Below are 15,470 nucleotides of genomic sequence, written 5' to 3'. Positions count from 1 at the left end.
CTGTCATGTGTCCTGTGAAATGACTTAGTTACTACATTTCTATTGCTTTTCATGTTAAATAAATTTTGTGTTGTTTCTATTTTAATGTACATTTAAAGTTTAGATCACATTAAAAGCTTAATTAGTACATTGTGAATGAATAATGATGCATTTATATGCAGTCATCATCACTAACACCATCACGCAACAACGTGTTTTGCGCATGATCTGCACACAGCCAAGTGTGACCTAGACTCAGAATTCCTGCTCTGCATTTAACCCATCCAAAGTGCACACAGACTGCAGTGAATACACACACACACACACACTGTGAACACACATCCGGAGCAGTGGGCAGCCATTTATGCTGTAGTGCCCAGTGAGCAGTTGGGGGTTCAGTGCCTTGCTAAAGGACACCTCAGTCGTGGTATTGTCGGCCCAAGACCCACAACCTAAGGGTTAGGAGACAAACTCTCTAACCACTAAGCCACGAGTTCCTCACAAAAGTGAAGTGACATACATAGTATGGTGACCAATACTCATAATTCGTGCTCAACATGTTATCCATCCAAAGTGTGCTCACACAGCAGTGAACACACACCCGGAGCAGTGGGCAGCCATTTATGTTGCGGCAACCGGGGAGCAGTTGGGGGTCAGTGTCTTGCTCAAGTGTCTTGTATGTTAGACTATTTTAACCCTTGTGGATTGTTCAAATTCACTACCCTTTCGAGTTGTTCGGGATGAAAACATCCACTCAATTAAACTGCTGTAATCAGTTCATCCACGAACATCCCGAAAGCGTAGTGAATTTGCCCACAGTGTACCGTTGAGTTTTTGAAAAATTTCAAAATGCATTTGAGCTCCGTCACTATATTCTTTTCATCGACTATTTTTAACTTAAAAATCAATTTTATACACCATCGTTTCCATTTATTATCGTGTATGCTGCGTATAAGTGATATTAACTATATGTCCCAGCGTTACCGTCTGGGCAGAACTATTGTTCCAGCGACCAAAGAAAGATTCGCAAATAACCTGCCTGATCTATCTGAACTGCTATTTGTACCCAAAAATACACATGAATTAGACGAAATGACTGACAACATGGGCACTATTTTCTCTAATACATTAGAAACTGTTGCCCCCATCAAATTGAAAAAGGTTAGAGAAAAACGTACTGTGCCATGGTATAACAGTAATACTCACTCTCTCAAGAAAGAAACTCGTAGTCTTGAACTCAAATGGAAAAAAACTTGGAAGATTTTAGAACTGCATGGAAAAACAGTATGTCCAGCTACAGACGGGCTCTAAAAACTGCTAGGGCAGAGCATATACACAAACTCATAGAAAATAACCAAAACAATCCAAGGTTTTTATTTAGCACAGTGGCTAAATTAACAAATTACTAGGGGTGCTCCGATCACGATCGGCCGATCGTTAATGCGCATCTCGTCAGTAAAGCCGGTTATCTAATCAGCGTTTAATTCCATCAGGTAAGTGATTTCACATAGAGCAGCTGTTACGGGGGGGCGTGGTTGGACACCGAATATGTAGGACGTGTCTCCATTTCGCTCCGCGAGTTTGTGTTTATTTTAACTCTTTAATACAGTTTCTTTTCACTAATTAGGCTGGTGCAAAATTGTGACGATTACTTTGTCAGTTTTGGTGTGTTTTGGGGGAATTTCAACCAACAATGGCAGCTGCACGTGGAAACTCGGCTCGCACAGGCCGTGCTAATAAGGCTTCTCCCTCGACTGAGCCTGCATCTCCGCCGAAGTTAGTCACGGAGCCCGAGTGTGCGCCCAATTTGGATCATCTCCGGGCTATGTTAGATCAGTTGAAAGGGGATATTTGCGGCAAAATAGACTCGCTGTCATGCGAGCTTCGAGCGGACATTTCTTCGGTAAGAGAGGAGCTTAGGCACGCAATTGAACCGATGCAACAAAAACTCAGCTCCCATGATCAAGTTATTACGGAGTTGCAGCGCACGTGCACTGACCACAGTGACCTGCTAACTTCACTGGATTCAACAGTTTCCACGCTAAAAGCCGAGGTTAAACAGCTGACCGATAAGTGTGAAGACCTGGAGGGTAGAGCGAGGAGGAACAACATACGGCTGGTAGGTGTGTTGGAGGGGGCCGAAGGTGGGCGCCCTACTGAATTTATTGCCCAGCTGCTGATGGACTCCCTCGGCCTGGAGGAGTTGCCCCTGCTCGATCGGGCGCATCGCACTCTCCGATCCAAGCCCAGTGATGGTAAACCACCCCGACCCTTTGTGATTCGTGTGCACTTTTTTCACGTGAGGAATGACATTTTACGCCGGGCCAGCGAGGCCCCTTTTCTCCACCAAGGTAAAAGACTGTTTCTCTTTCCTGACAATACTTCGTCAGTTGCGAAGAAACGTGCTGCATTCACGGACGTTAAACGTTTGTTACATTCGTGTCCTGGAGTGAAGTTTGGATTGATGTTTCCTGCGATTTTGAAGATCACTCTTCCCCGGTGGAGCTACACACAATTTTGAGGACCCAGCCACTGCAATGGACTTTGTCAAGGTGAACTTAAAGTCTGGTGTCTCTTCTGGAGCTACAATTTGAAAGCGGCTGGCAGTCTGTTTGGTAAACGGAGTTAATTTAACCCGTTTTCTGTTGGTAAACTGCACTGCTTTAGGTTTGTGGCACTTGGACTTGAGTCACTTTTCATATTTTGATACTGTGTTTGTTTATATATTTATTTTATGCTTTATTACAACTGGCATGTGCACTACTGGTTTGTGCTGTTAAAGGAGCGTGCTAGGATGTTTTTGTTAGTTTGTAGGATTTGCTCGCATCTTGTTTGGGAAGACGCTTCAGCTCGTGGGGCGGTGGCTGGGGGGAGTTCTCTCTTTTTCTCTCGCTGTGTGTTTTGTATTTTGGTTAGTCAGGTCGCCCATGTTTTAATTTATTTCTGTGACTGTTACATTCATACATTCCATGCTGCAGTGTATACTAACACTTGACTAGCATGCAGCAGTCTAGGATGCCACGACATTCAGGGACAGGACTCAAATTTGTTAGCTGGAACTGTAATGGTTTAAATCAGCCTATTAAACGTAGCAAAGTTCTGCCCATATTGTTTTCCTTCAAGAGACTCACTTAAAATCGTCTAGCCATATCAGATTAAAGGGGAGGTGGGTCAGTCAAGTATTTCATTCTAGTTTTAATTTTAAATCTAGGGGTGTTGCAATTTTGATTCATAAATCGGTTCCTTTTGTGTGCTCTAATGTAATAGCTGACCCCAATGGGAGGTTTGTGTTTGTTACGGGACAACTATATAGTAATTCTGTGATTCTGGCCAATGTGTATGGTCCAAACTGGGACGACGACAATTTTTTCCATCAATTGTTCGCCAAATAACCTGACATGTCCACACATATACTTATTATGGGGGGTGACTTCACCTGTTGGCTTAATCCTGTATTAGATCATTCTTCTACTAGACCAGGTGTGCCCTCGAGGTCTTCTAAGACCATTTTATCCTTTATGGATGAGTTCTCAGTCTCTGATCCATGGCGCTTTCTTAATCCATCTGGTAAAATGTATTCTTTTTTTTCTCATGTACATCACTCCTTTTCTCGTATTGATTATTTTCTCCTGGAAAACCGTTTTCTCCATTCTGTTCAGTCTTGCTCTTATGATACTATTCTATTATCAGATCATGCTCCGACCACACTGGAGTTATTCATACAGGAACGTGAACTTATATGCCCCCCGTGGCGTCTCAATACGTGCTTGCTATCTAATGAGGATTTTGTTAAGTTTGTTTCTAATCAAATTGACTTTTTTCTTACTACCAACAGAACTCCAGGGATCTCAGCCTCCCTTCTTTGGGAGACTTTGAAGGCATACATTAGAGGTGAAATTATTTCATACAGCAGCTATGAGAACAAACAACGGAAAAAAAAATTTAAGGATTTGAGGTTACGAATCTCCCAGCTTGATAATATCTATGCTTCCTCCCCATCCCCTAACATATATAAGGATCGTCTCTCTCTTCAGGCTGAGTTTGATGTTCTTTCTACTAAAGAGATTGAGGAGCTCTTATTTAAGGCTAAATATTGTTATTATGAATCTGGGGATAAGGCGACCAAACTTTTGGCCCATCAGCTTCGACAGGCTTCCTCCTCTCAGCAGATTCCACAAATTCATACTCCTTCTGATGTAACAACTGATCCTAAAAAAATTAATGATCAGTTTAAACTGTTTTACTCCTCTTTATATAATTCTGAGGTTGGGTCTGATATGTCAGCCCTGAAGAGTTTTTTTGACTCACTGGAGTTGGTTATGGTAGATGCTGATATTGCTGAGCAGTTAGAGGGTCCCATCACCATAGATTAACTTAAAAGGGCAACATTTTCTATGCAGTCTGGAAAATGTCCAGGTTCGGACGGTTTTCCGACCGAGTTTTACAAGACCTTTTTTGATAAATTAGCACCAGTTTTGTTAGAAATGTTCAATGAATCTTTTACTCTTTCTAAATTACCTCACACTCTTAATCAGGCCTCCATATCGTTACTTTTAAAAAAGAATAAGGACCCTCTTTCCTGTTCAAGTTACCGTCCAATTAGTCTTTTACCTGTAGATGTAAAACTTCTGTCTAAATTATTTGCTCTGCGACTGGAATCAGTTTTGCCTTTGATAATCTCTGCTGATCAGACAGGTTTTGTCCAGAACAGACATGGGTTCTTTAATCTCAGACGACTTCTCAATGTTGTTTATAATCCTTCCACCTCAATGGGGCCGGAAGCCGTAATCTCATTAGACGCGGAGAAGGCTTTTGATAGAGTGGAGTGGAACTATCTTTTTTACGCTTTGGAGAAATTTGGTTTTGGCCAGGAGTTCATTTCTTGGATTAAGTTGCTCTATTCATCCCCTGTGGCTTCTGTCAGAACTAATGACACCCATTCAGATTATTTCCCTTTGCACCGCTCCACTCGTCAGGGCTGTCCTCTAAGTCCTCTTTTATTTGCTGTTGCTATTGAACCTCTGGCTATTGCGCTTCGTTCAGAGCCACGCATCACTGGAATAACAAGATATGGTCTTGAACAGAAGGTCTCCCTCTATGCAGATGACTTATTACTATATGTTTCCAATCTCTCTGTCTCCGTTCCAGCTGCTCTTGACATTCTTAGGTCATTTGGTCAGATTTCAGGCTATAAACTAAATTTGGACGAGTGAGCTGTTTCCTTTAAATCAAGATGCCCAAAATGCGGCTCAGGGTTTCCCATTCAAAATTGTCCCATTTGGCTTTAAATACCTTGGTATCCAGATTAGAGACCGATTTGAAGATTTGTTTGATTATAATTTTGCCCCTTTGTTAGATCAGATACGGATGGACTTTCAGCGGTGGTCATTGTTGCCTCTTTCCCTTATCGGTCAATTCGGTTAAGATGAATATCCTCCCAAAATTGTCCTATCTCTTCCAGTGCATACCTATCTTTCTTCCTCAGTCTTTTTTTCAAAAATTAGACAAGTTAATCACTGATTTTATATGGAACAGGAAGGTCCCTCGTTTGCGAAAGGAGCTGTTGCAGAGACCTAAGACCCTTGGGGGCTTGGCCCTTCCCAACTTGAGGTTTTATTACTGGGCTTCCATCCTTAGAGTAATTCAGCTTTGGATTTCTCTGGAGGGGGCACCAGTTCCTCCTACATGGTTGAGTATGGAGATGTTTTCTGTTAAACCTGCTTCGTTGACTGCCCTCATTCACGCTCCTCTTAGCTTTTCTCCCTCCCCTTTTTGCAACAATATTTTTGTTAAATCCATTATTAAAATTTGGAAGCAATTTTGACGCCATTTTGGTTTACAGACCTTCTCTTTCCTAGCACCTTTATCTGCTAACCCTGTTTTTCATCCTTCCTTAATTGATGGGGCTTTTTCTTTGTGGTCTGATTATGGCATCAAGGCATTTAGGGACTTGTATATTGCTGGTACATTTGCATCCTTCCAGCAACTCTCAGAGAAATTCCATTTGCCTAAACAGCATTTTTTTTAGATATCTTCAAGTTCGTAGTTTCATTCGCAATCTTAGCCCCAATTTCCCAAATCTCCCAGTGGCCTCTCTAATCGACTCCTTTTTAACCCCATTGCCTACCCTTAAGGGTGCGATTTCCCGTTTATACAATCTCATCTATTCTTTGCAGCTTACCCCGCAGCATAAAATTAAAACCCAATGGGAGGAGGATCTAGGGGAGGGAATCTCGGAGGAGCTGTGGGTTGCCATTTTGCATCGGGTTCACTCCTCATCTATTTGTGCTAGACATGGTTTGATCCAGTGCAAGATTCTACATCGTACCCATTTCACTCGAGTGAGGCTTTCCAAAATCTATAATGATGTCGATCCCACGTGCACTAGATGTCATCAGGCTCCAGCTACCCATGTCCATATGTTTTGGTCTTGTCCTTCACTATTTAATTTTTGGACGCAGATATTTGACTCTATTTCTGTTTGTACGGGGGTTCAATTTGATCCAACAGCATGTACGGCTTTGTTTGGCGTTTTACCTCCTACTTTGCAACTTCCTAAATATAAAGCTGACTTTGTAGCCTTTGTCTCCCTTTTTGCTAGACGTTTGATTTTATTAATGTGGAAGTCTCCTGCACCGCCTTCTCATTTGTCTTGGATCAGGGACATACTTCAGTTTGTGAAGTTGGAGAAAGTTAGGCGCTCGATACATGGTTCTCTTGCAAAGTTTAATAAAACTTGGGGTCCATTTTTTTGCACATGTTGAGGGATTGACTTTTACGGCTATTCCAGAGTAGTCAGCCTGATTGTCTATTAATTGTGAGTTTCTTCTTGTGTGAATTTGTAGAATGCTGTGATGTTTTTATTAATCTATGTGTAAGTGAACATATTGGACTTTTATTTAGTGGGTGGTGACCATTTTGTGTTTTTGGTTTGTTCTGTTTATTATTATTTTTTTTTTATTATTATTATTTTTTTTTTTTTTACAAGAAAATTATACCATTTAAACTATTACTATTATTCCTTATCTTTTATTTATTTTTATTTTATTTTATTTTTTCTTGTCAGTTGTACTTGACACTGTCTTGACACCCGATTTGTTACCTCTTGATTTTGTTATGTCACTTGAAAATCAATAAACAAATGTTTAAAAAAAAAAAAAAAGAGCAGCTGTTACTATACAGACCCGTTGTTAACTGAGAAGATGCGCCAATCACGTTAATTTTCAGCGTTTATTGGCGCATCTTCTCAGTTAACAACGGCTCTGTGTAGTAACAGCTGCTCTATGTGAAATCACGCATCTGATGGAATTAACCGCTGATTAGATAATCGGCTTTACTGACGAGATGCGCATTAACGATCGGCCGATCGTGATCGGAGCACCCCTACAAATTACCAGACACCACCTGATTCAAATATTCCACCAACATTAAATAGTAATGACTTTATGAATATCTTCACTGATAAAATAGATAACATTAGAAATACAATAGTGAATGTAGATTCTACAGAGTCTAACACTTCAGATTAATCCATCACACCCAAAGATAAACTGCAGTGCTTTACAACCTAGGACAGGAAGAGCTAAATAAACTTATCACTATATCTAAACCAACAACATGTTTATTAGATCCTGTACCCACTAAATTACTGAAAGAGTTGTTACCTGTAGCCGAAGAACCGCTTCTCAATATCTTTAGGTCACGTCCCAAAACCATTCAAGCTGGCGGTTATCAAGCCTCTTATTAAGAAACCAAAATTAGATCCTAGTGTACTGGCAAATTATAGGTCTATTTCAAATCTTCCATTTATGTTAGAAAAAGTTGTGTCTGCTCAATTGAGCACCTTCCTGCATAAAAATGATTTGTATGAAGAATTTCAGTCAGGTTTCAGGCCCCACCATAGCACAGAAACTGCATTTGTTAAAATTACAAATGACCTGCTCCTTGCGTCAGATCAAGGCTGCATCTTCATTTCTAGTCTTACTTGATCTTAGTGCTGCGTTCGACACCATAGATCATGACATACTCATAGATAGATTACAAAACTATACAGGTATTCAAGGGCAGGCTAAGATGGTTTAGATCCTACCTGTCCGATCGCTACCTTTGTATTTACTTAAATGGGGTGTCATCTCATTTATCATCAGTAAAATATGGAGTGCCACAAGGATCCGTCCTAGGTCCCCTTCTATTTTCAATATGCATGTTGCCCCTTGGTAATATTATTAGAAAATACGGAATTAGCTTCCACTGTTATGCTGATGATACTCAGCTATATATCTCTATTCCCGTACGTTTGGTAGTTCCAAAGTCCACTAAAGGAGGTAGAGCTTTTTCACATTTGGCTCCCAAACTCTGGAATATCCTTCCTGATAATGTTCAGGGTTCAGACACACTCTCTCTGTTTAAATCTAGAATAAAAACACATCTCTTTCGCCAAGCATTCGAATAATGTTTCGAATAAGAATCGAATAATTCTTAAATTGTGAGTGTAGTTGCATCTGATCAAATGTGCATTTTTATTCATTAGCTTGGGTTAAACTAATTTTAGTTTGTTGGATCAGCAGCTATGCTAATGATGTCTCTATTTTGTTTCTATGTTTTTGCCGTAACTAGGATTTACACAAGCTCCAGTCTGGATCCAGAACACCTGAGAAGTGATGATGCTGACCCTCAGAGCACCTCAGATGATGCTAACCCTGAATCAACAACAGAACTAACAAATATTGCTACAAGTGTGACTGCCTCATATAACAATTATTAATTAATAATATTAATAATGTTCATCGTCTAGCTGACTACGTCTTGTATTAATTTTTTCTAAAAATCCTGTCAAACGTGCACAAACTGACAGTCACCACCATTCTTCTGCACAATCTGACTTTGCTGCAGCCTGGAATTGAACTACTGGTTTCGTCTGGTCAGAGGAGAACTGGCCCCCCAACTGAGCCTGGTTTCTCCCAAGGTTTTTTTCTCCATTCTGTCACCGATGGAGTTTCGGTTCCTTGCCGCTGTCGCCTCTGGCTTGCTTAGTTGGGGTCACTTCATCTACAGCGATATCATTGACTTGATTGCAAATAAAAACAGATACTATTTAAACTGAACAGAGATGACATAACTGAATTCAATGATGAACTGCCTTTAACTATCATTTTGCATTATTGAGACACCGTTTTCCAAATGAATGTTGTTCAGTGCTTTGACGCAATGTATTTTGTTTAAAGCACTATATAAATAAAGGTGATTGATTGATTGATAAGCTACTACTAAATATTGTAGAAACAGAATTTTCTGTAAAGTTGCTTTGTAACGATTTGTATTGTAAAAAGCGCTATAGAAATAAACTTGAATTGACTGCACGTAAGATTTTTCTAGTTCTAGTCATTATTCAACTAACATTTAGCTTGCCACAAAGCACCTGCAGAAGTAGCCTAATAATTGTGAAAAATTAGACATTTCATTTATTAATAAACAAATGTTTTCCTGTTGGTTGCAAGATGAAATTCACAGTGCAGGCTCTCTCCGACTAGAGAAATGCAACATTCACAGATTACACAATGCTTTCGTTTTCGTTTAAAAGACATGTCAAGCTTTCTGTAGATATATTTTTAATGTACGTGAGACACCACAATTTTAAGTAAATTAAGTAATGATTTTACTTAACAAAATTTTAATTAAGTGATGAGACGGCACCTCCTTGTCATTAATGCGCATTAATACATTTTGCACACACAATTGAATATGAATATGAATTCACATTTTGCATATGCATTACAATGCAATTAATTTTTACATGGAATTATCCAAAATAAAACCAAGATTTGTAATGAAGATAAAACAATTAAGAATAAATGCTGCACACCCAGCATCACACGCACAGTGCAAACCTTGCACATATTTTTTACACACCTGCATTTAAATGCAGCTGCAATTTTTTTATATTAAGTTATATGAAAGCAAGTAGGGCTGGGTGATAAATTGATTTTATCGATTAACTCGAATTTGTAATTTACATCGGTTTGTTTGAAGGAAAATTGGTTTTCTATTTAACATCCACCGATGCTCCACTCAGGGCTCCTGTAGTTCCGTGTGGGCTCAACCCTACTGCGTGCGTCTGTCAGAGACATGCTGCCGAGCAGAGTATGAGCGGAGCGGTGTGATTCTGACTGAAGCGAGGGGCAGATCGTTTTAAGAGTCAGATCATCGTGGTTTCTCCAAGAGGGCTCCATCACGAGTACAATTCATGCCAACAGCCTGTAATATAACTGCATATACGGCCAAAATTCACGTTAAACATATTTAGCTATATAGCTTGATCAGAATATTATAATGACTGCAATAGTCGAGCAGGATGTTAAAGGCTATCAAGGAGTTTGTTTGTTTCTTTTACTGATTATTTTCAGGTTAAAGCATGATTTAAACAGATACAGCACTTTCGCAAAAATGCATTCAAACAAATGCAATCTTATAGTGCTACTACATTATCAGTATCTGATTTTGAATGATTCTGAAATCTTGAAGAAATTCATTCAAAATTTGCACAGCAGAGAGCCGCAATTACAGATTAAATGCTTACAATGTTATTAGTTTGGCATGTGATAGAGAATAAAGTTTACACAATAGCCTAAGACACTTTGAAACTGTCCTGTTATTTTTATAGGCTACGTTATGAACATAACATTTCAAACAGAAATACTTTAGCCACGGATTGAAGGCGGAGCGTGTTTCTGGTATCAGTGCGCACGGAGCTGATGCTCTGAGCATGGAGGGCAAGTTGTTACTGCTCACAGACTCTGCTGCCGAGTGAGAGAGATTTTTCACCTGACAAAATAAAGATGACCGCGGCAGCACAAGCACAGCATATCCGCCGAAAAACAACCTGCAGCAATGCTTGTTGCTCGCCAAGCTTTACTTTTGTAGGTCACATGGCAGTAAATAATACAATGATATGATCATGGAGTCAGATATTTAATAAAAAACAATAAAAACAAACAGGTCTGTAACATAACCAATTAAAAATTCGCATGCCAGGTCTACACTGGACACAAGTGGTGTGATCCAACAAAAGACAACAGAACCCAGTGATGGATACACTGGACACGATGATGCTCGTTCTGTTGATGATGAAATCTACTGACACTGCGTTCAGATGATTTGACACTGTATGTGTGATGCCATCAAGTGTAGACTAACAATCAGTGTACAGACAAATGTCAAGTTATCTGTCAAAAATAAAGTACAAAAATGCATGTTGTTTTATTAAAGGAATTTTAAAATATAAATTAAAATATAGGCATAATATATGAAAATATTGACATTTTGCATATTAATCCATGTAGCCTACCCCCCTAAAATAGGCTACCACTTTTAATGCTCCGATGTAAAGTAAACCACAATTTCTTTTGAATGATATAACACATTCATATGATATAAATAATAAAGCCCTGCATTTCAGCCCGGGCCCGACGGGCCCCGACTTATTTATGCCCCTAGGGCCGGGCTTCAGGCCAATTTTCACGTTATAGCTCACATGCGGGCCGGGCCTCGGGCCATCCTTCTATTTATATTTTTAGACATTAAATAAAAAAAAATGAGAAGTTGACGTTGATGATAGAAAAACAAACATAGAAAGACATTTCATAACCTCATAACTTTCAGAATCTGATAATTCAAACCGTTATAATTAAACTGACATACTGACATGACAGTCTCACGCCCGCTTTTCCGTCAGTGGACTCACGATTATACTTCACTTATATCCAATTATTGTAGTAGTAGCTATTATAGGCCTCTAAAGTAATGTAAATGTAAACAGCACAAGACCCTGCTACCGCAACTGTCAAGACTGGCTCGCTCTGTGTTTAGTGTCCCGTCAGCAGCAGCAGCGAATGTGTCTTCAGCACAGCGGGAAGAGTGATAGAAGAGAGGATGACTGGGTTAAAACCTTCCACTCTGGAGGCTATTCTTTTTCTCCACGATGCTTTGTAAGAGACTGTTCTAACTTTTCATTTGGCTGGACTTTATTTTCGTTTAACTGTTGGAAACTAATGGAAAAAAGAATGGACATGTTCTGTGTTGCATTTTTGAGGTAAGATAACCTGCAAGTTTGTTTTTAATTAATTTAATTTGTTTAGATTGGCTATTTCTCATTTCGTTTGCGAGCGCTGTTGCGAGCCTACCTCAGTATTTTACTCACTGTGGTTTAATAAATAAACATTTATTAAACTAACTGTCAGTGTGATATGCTTGAAGTGTTTTATATATGGATTTTATTGTAGCCAAGTAAAGTATTAGCGTTAATTTGAGAGGCTTAATTGATTAAATATGTTTTAGGCTACTCGCTGTCGGCTCGGCTGTTTAACGTTAATCGTCATTTTTTTAAAAATGCTCCAAACATTTTTCTAAATTAACTTGATAAAGAAATGAAAAGAAACATAACACAAAACTGACCCATTTTTTAATTTTTGCAAATAGGGCAGGCTTCCGCTGTGTAATAAAATAAATAAATAAAAACACGGACTCGTGTCAGACTCGGGCTGATAATTCTGATGAGCTGTCGGACACGGGTCCGGCTAGGGCCTGAGCGTCTTGGGCCAGTGCCATGCTCGGGCCTAGATTTGAGGCCAGTGCAGTGCTCTAATAAATAATACTGCACACCTTTTAAATGTGTCAAATCTAAAATATGGTTTAATACCATGCAGCTTAGAGAAAATATAAGCACAGGCTGAGGAACAGGCTTGCCATTTATCCTGCTTAAATCTGTTCTAAGAAATGCACATAACTTCTTAAGTACCAAACTTTAATTTGTGAATATTAAATATATTAAATATTTTAACTACAGTGTTTTTCTTTCATTTTCCCTGACTGAAGCCATCAAATGTAACACATATGCGAGGCAAAGCTGTGCTTTGATGCACTTGTTTGACAACTTGTGGTTAAAGTGCCACTCAGCGGCCAAAAGCTGCAAATGCACTTTACAGACGCCGTGGCTGCGGTACGTGCGGTAGTAAAACCGTCGTTTTGGATGTCTACCTACTGTATGTTGTTTGTTTATTTATGTTTTTAGAATCTGTACAGCACATTGGTTGTTTTTAATTGTGCTTTAGAAATAAATTGCCTTGTCCTTGCCTTGCCTGGTTTTGACTGCATCCTAATATATATATATATATATAAAATGTAAATAAAATTAACAATACAAACTTAGTTTTGTTTCCTTAATCTAGTGTGTACTAATCTGAACAATATCTGAAACATTTTTAGACAAACACTACATGTGTTTATTTGCCTCTTTATGATGAATCGCTTGTTGTAATCCTCAACTGTAAGTCACTTAGGATAAAAGCGTCTGCCAAATAAATAAGTGCAAATGCAATGTAAATGTGTTTCTATCAGCTAAACTGGTAAATATTGATTGATGTGCTAAACCCTTTTTGCAAAAGAACAAGAAACTAAACAAATCCTGGATGATAATTTTGCTAATAGTTAAAGGGACACTAAGCAGGAATTAAGATGGGAACTCCCATCTAGTGGTGAAATTGTATTTTGCATTCAAACTAATTTTGCTCGCCAGCGCCTCGCTTTTTCAAATGCGCGTTGCATCTACGGTAGGCGATATGTACCAAAAAGCTTTGACAGGATGTCTTCTAATAGCACTTCGTCGAGTTTTCCTTCAGGTGAACAGATGTGTTATTTCAAACAAACTGCAACATGACAACTAACAAACGAATGTTACAGTATGAATTACTGACTGTGGAAAACATGAAATATTGTAATTAGTAGTTATGTCTAATTTATTCGTTATATTTTCTGAATTATATGCATTGTTAGATATTAAAAAAATATTAGAATATAGACTGTAACACTGACTTACCTGTCGAGAAGAAAACTGGCCACTTCAGCGTCTCTTTTGAAATCTTTATCAAGCATTAGCTCTTTCCACCTAGAAAAAGCTTCCCCGACATTAACTCTTGTTTTCTGTAATCTACGGTCACGTTTGCTTTTACGTTCTATTTTTGACTGTTTTGGCGACGATGTTTTCTTCTCCTGTGGCGCGGCATATGTATGGTCCATAATAAGAATGCAATCCAGACTTTTAAACTTGCCGGTGCAGTTTCAAGCGCCTCTCACTGCTCTGCACCTGCGTTTCTGGCTCTGACCGAAAACGCGCTGTGGAAACGCGTTGGCTTAGTACTTTTTGTCCCTCTCTGCTATTATAGTTTTGCAAGATGGCGGAACTACATGGAAGCCTCCGTCGACCTACCCGTCCCATGTATATAAAGATAATAAATTCTTCATTTACAAGGATTAGTTTAAACATTGGCATAGGTATTTGTACACCATTGAGGGCATATTTATGAATAAAAATATTGATTTTAGATAATAAAATACCTAAAAAGTTACTTATTGTCCCTTTAACAGTTTTACTAAAAATGTAACTATACATATATTTCAAGTATTTCAAGTTATTATTTACTTCTGTGTAATAAGCAGGATAATGCACATACCTGTACAGCTGGTTATCTCAAAATAAACCCATTAAGGGTAATATAAGACCTGATCACCCTTGTAGGGTAGAGATGCACAAATCAGCTCTAACATCACCTTAATCCGCTATTAAATTGAGATCATCCATCCACTCTCCACCCACCTATGCACCTATGATCTTCCCTTATTTAGATATCTTCACCTAACCCCCACCCGACTGTCACACTGCAGTTATTCTAAGTATCAGTGTTAAGCATGAAGAAATGTCTTGCATTTTCAGAGAGGGGTGTTTTGTGAGCTCAAGCCCTTGCCATTTTTCAAAATTAAAAGAGCCCCTCTCAACAATTCAAATAAAAAATACTGTCAATAAAACAAAATGCATTTGAATTATAATTAATATGCAACAAAATTATTCTTACCTCCTGTGTTCCATGCATCACCACAACTGCTGCTTTCCGTGTTCCTCTCAGTCAGACTCAGCAAGGCCTTTGCTACCCTTAGAACCACTGCATCCACAAAATCCCTCGGAAGGGCTGCACAGTTCCTAATGGTCTCCGTCTTTTCTCTTGGTTGAAAACCATTCACCCAGTCGTTCACAGGGGTTGAGATATTCTGTCCATTGTCATTGTGATTAGGTCTATAATGGCTACTTTTATTGACATTCATACTGACCCCTGAGGCTGTGAATAAAGCCTCACGTCTCTTGATATAATCACTTCGCTGTTTCTCAACCAGAGCCTCTTCGGCCTTTCTGTATCTCCTTCCTTTGCCTATTATGCATACCTGAAAAAGAGAATGACATGACAGAATGAGGCTCTAGTGTAGTCTAGAGTAGTGTGGCTAGTTTTAATTTTTTTTTCTAAACTAATTAAAATGTAAACAGTTTGGGGATTTCAACCGGTGTTGAAATTTCAACATGTGTGCAGCAGCTGTTCACTTAGCAACTCCTAGTGAGCAACTGAACGTGCATACATGCTCATCACGACACAAAAATCTCCTAGAAGTCA

General features: G+C 39.0%; 1 protein-coding gene across 1 annotated transcript in view; it reads right to left on the bottom strand.

The window, feature by feature from the left end:
- LOC128011086 (probable tRNA (uracil-O(2)-)-methyltransferase) overlaps positions 1-15,451 on the bottom strand; it is a 35,179-nt gene extending 19,728 nt beyond the window's left edge. The window contains exon 1 of the mRNA XM_052593163.1: positions 14,883-15,451. Within this exon, the coding sequence (XP_052449123.1) occupies positions 14,883-15,129 (247 nt within the window). The 5' untranslated portion in view covers positions 15,130-15,451. The remainder of the gene's footprint in view (positions 1-14,882) is intronic.
- Between the last annotated feature and the right edge of the window lie 19 nt (positions 15,452-15,470).

Source organism: Carassius gibelio, chromosome B23, assembly GCF_023724105.1.
Source record: "Carassius gibelio isolate Cgi1373 ecotype wild population from Czech Republic chromosome B23, carGib1.2-hapl.c, whole genome shotgun sequence".
NCBI classification, from domain to species: domain Eukaryota; kingdom Metazoa; phylum Chordata; class Actinopteri; order Cypriniformes; family Cyprinidae; genus Carassius; species Carassius gibelio.
This window is presented reverse-complemented; position numbering and strand designations above follow the sequence as displayed.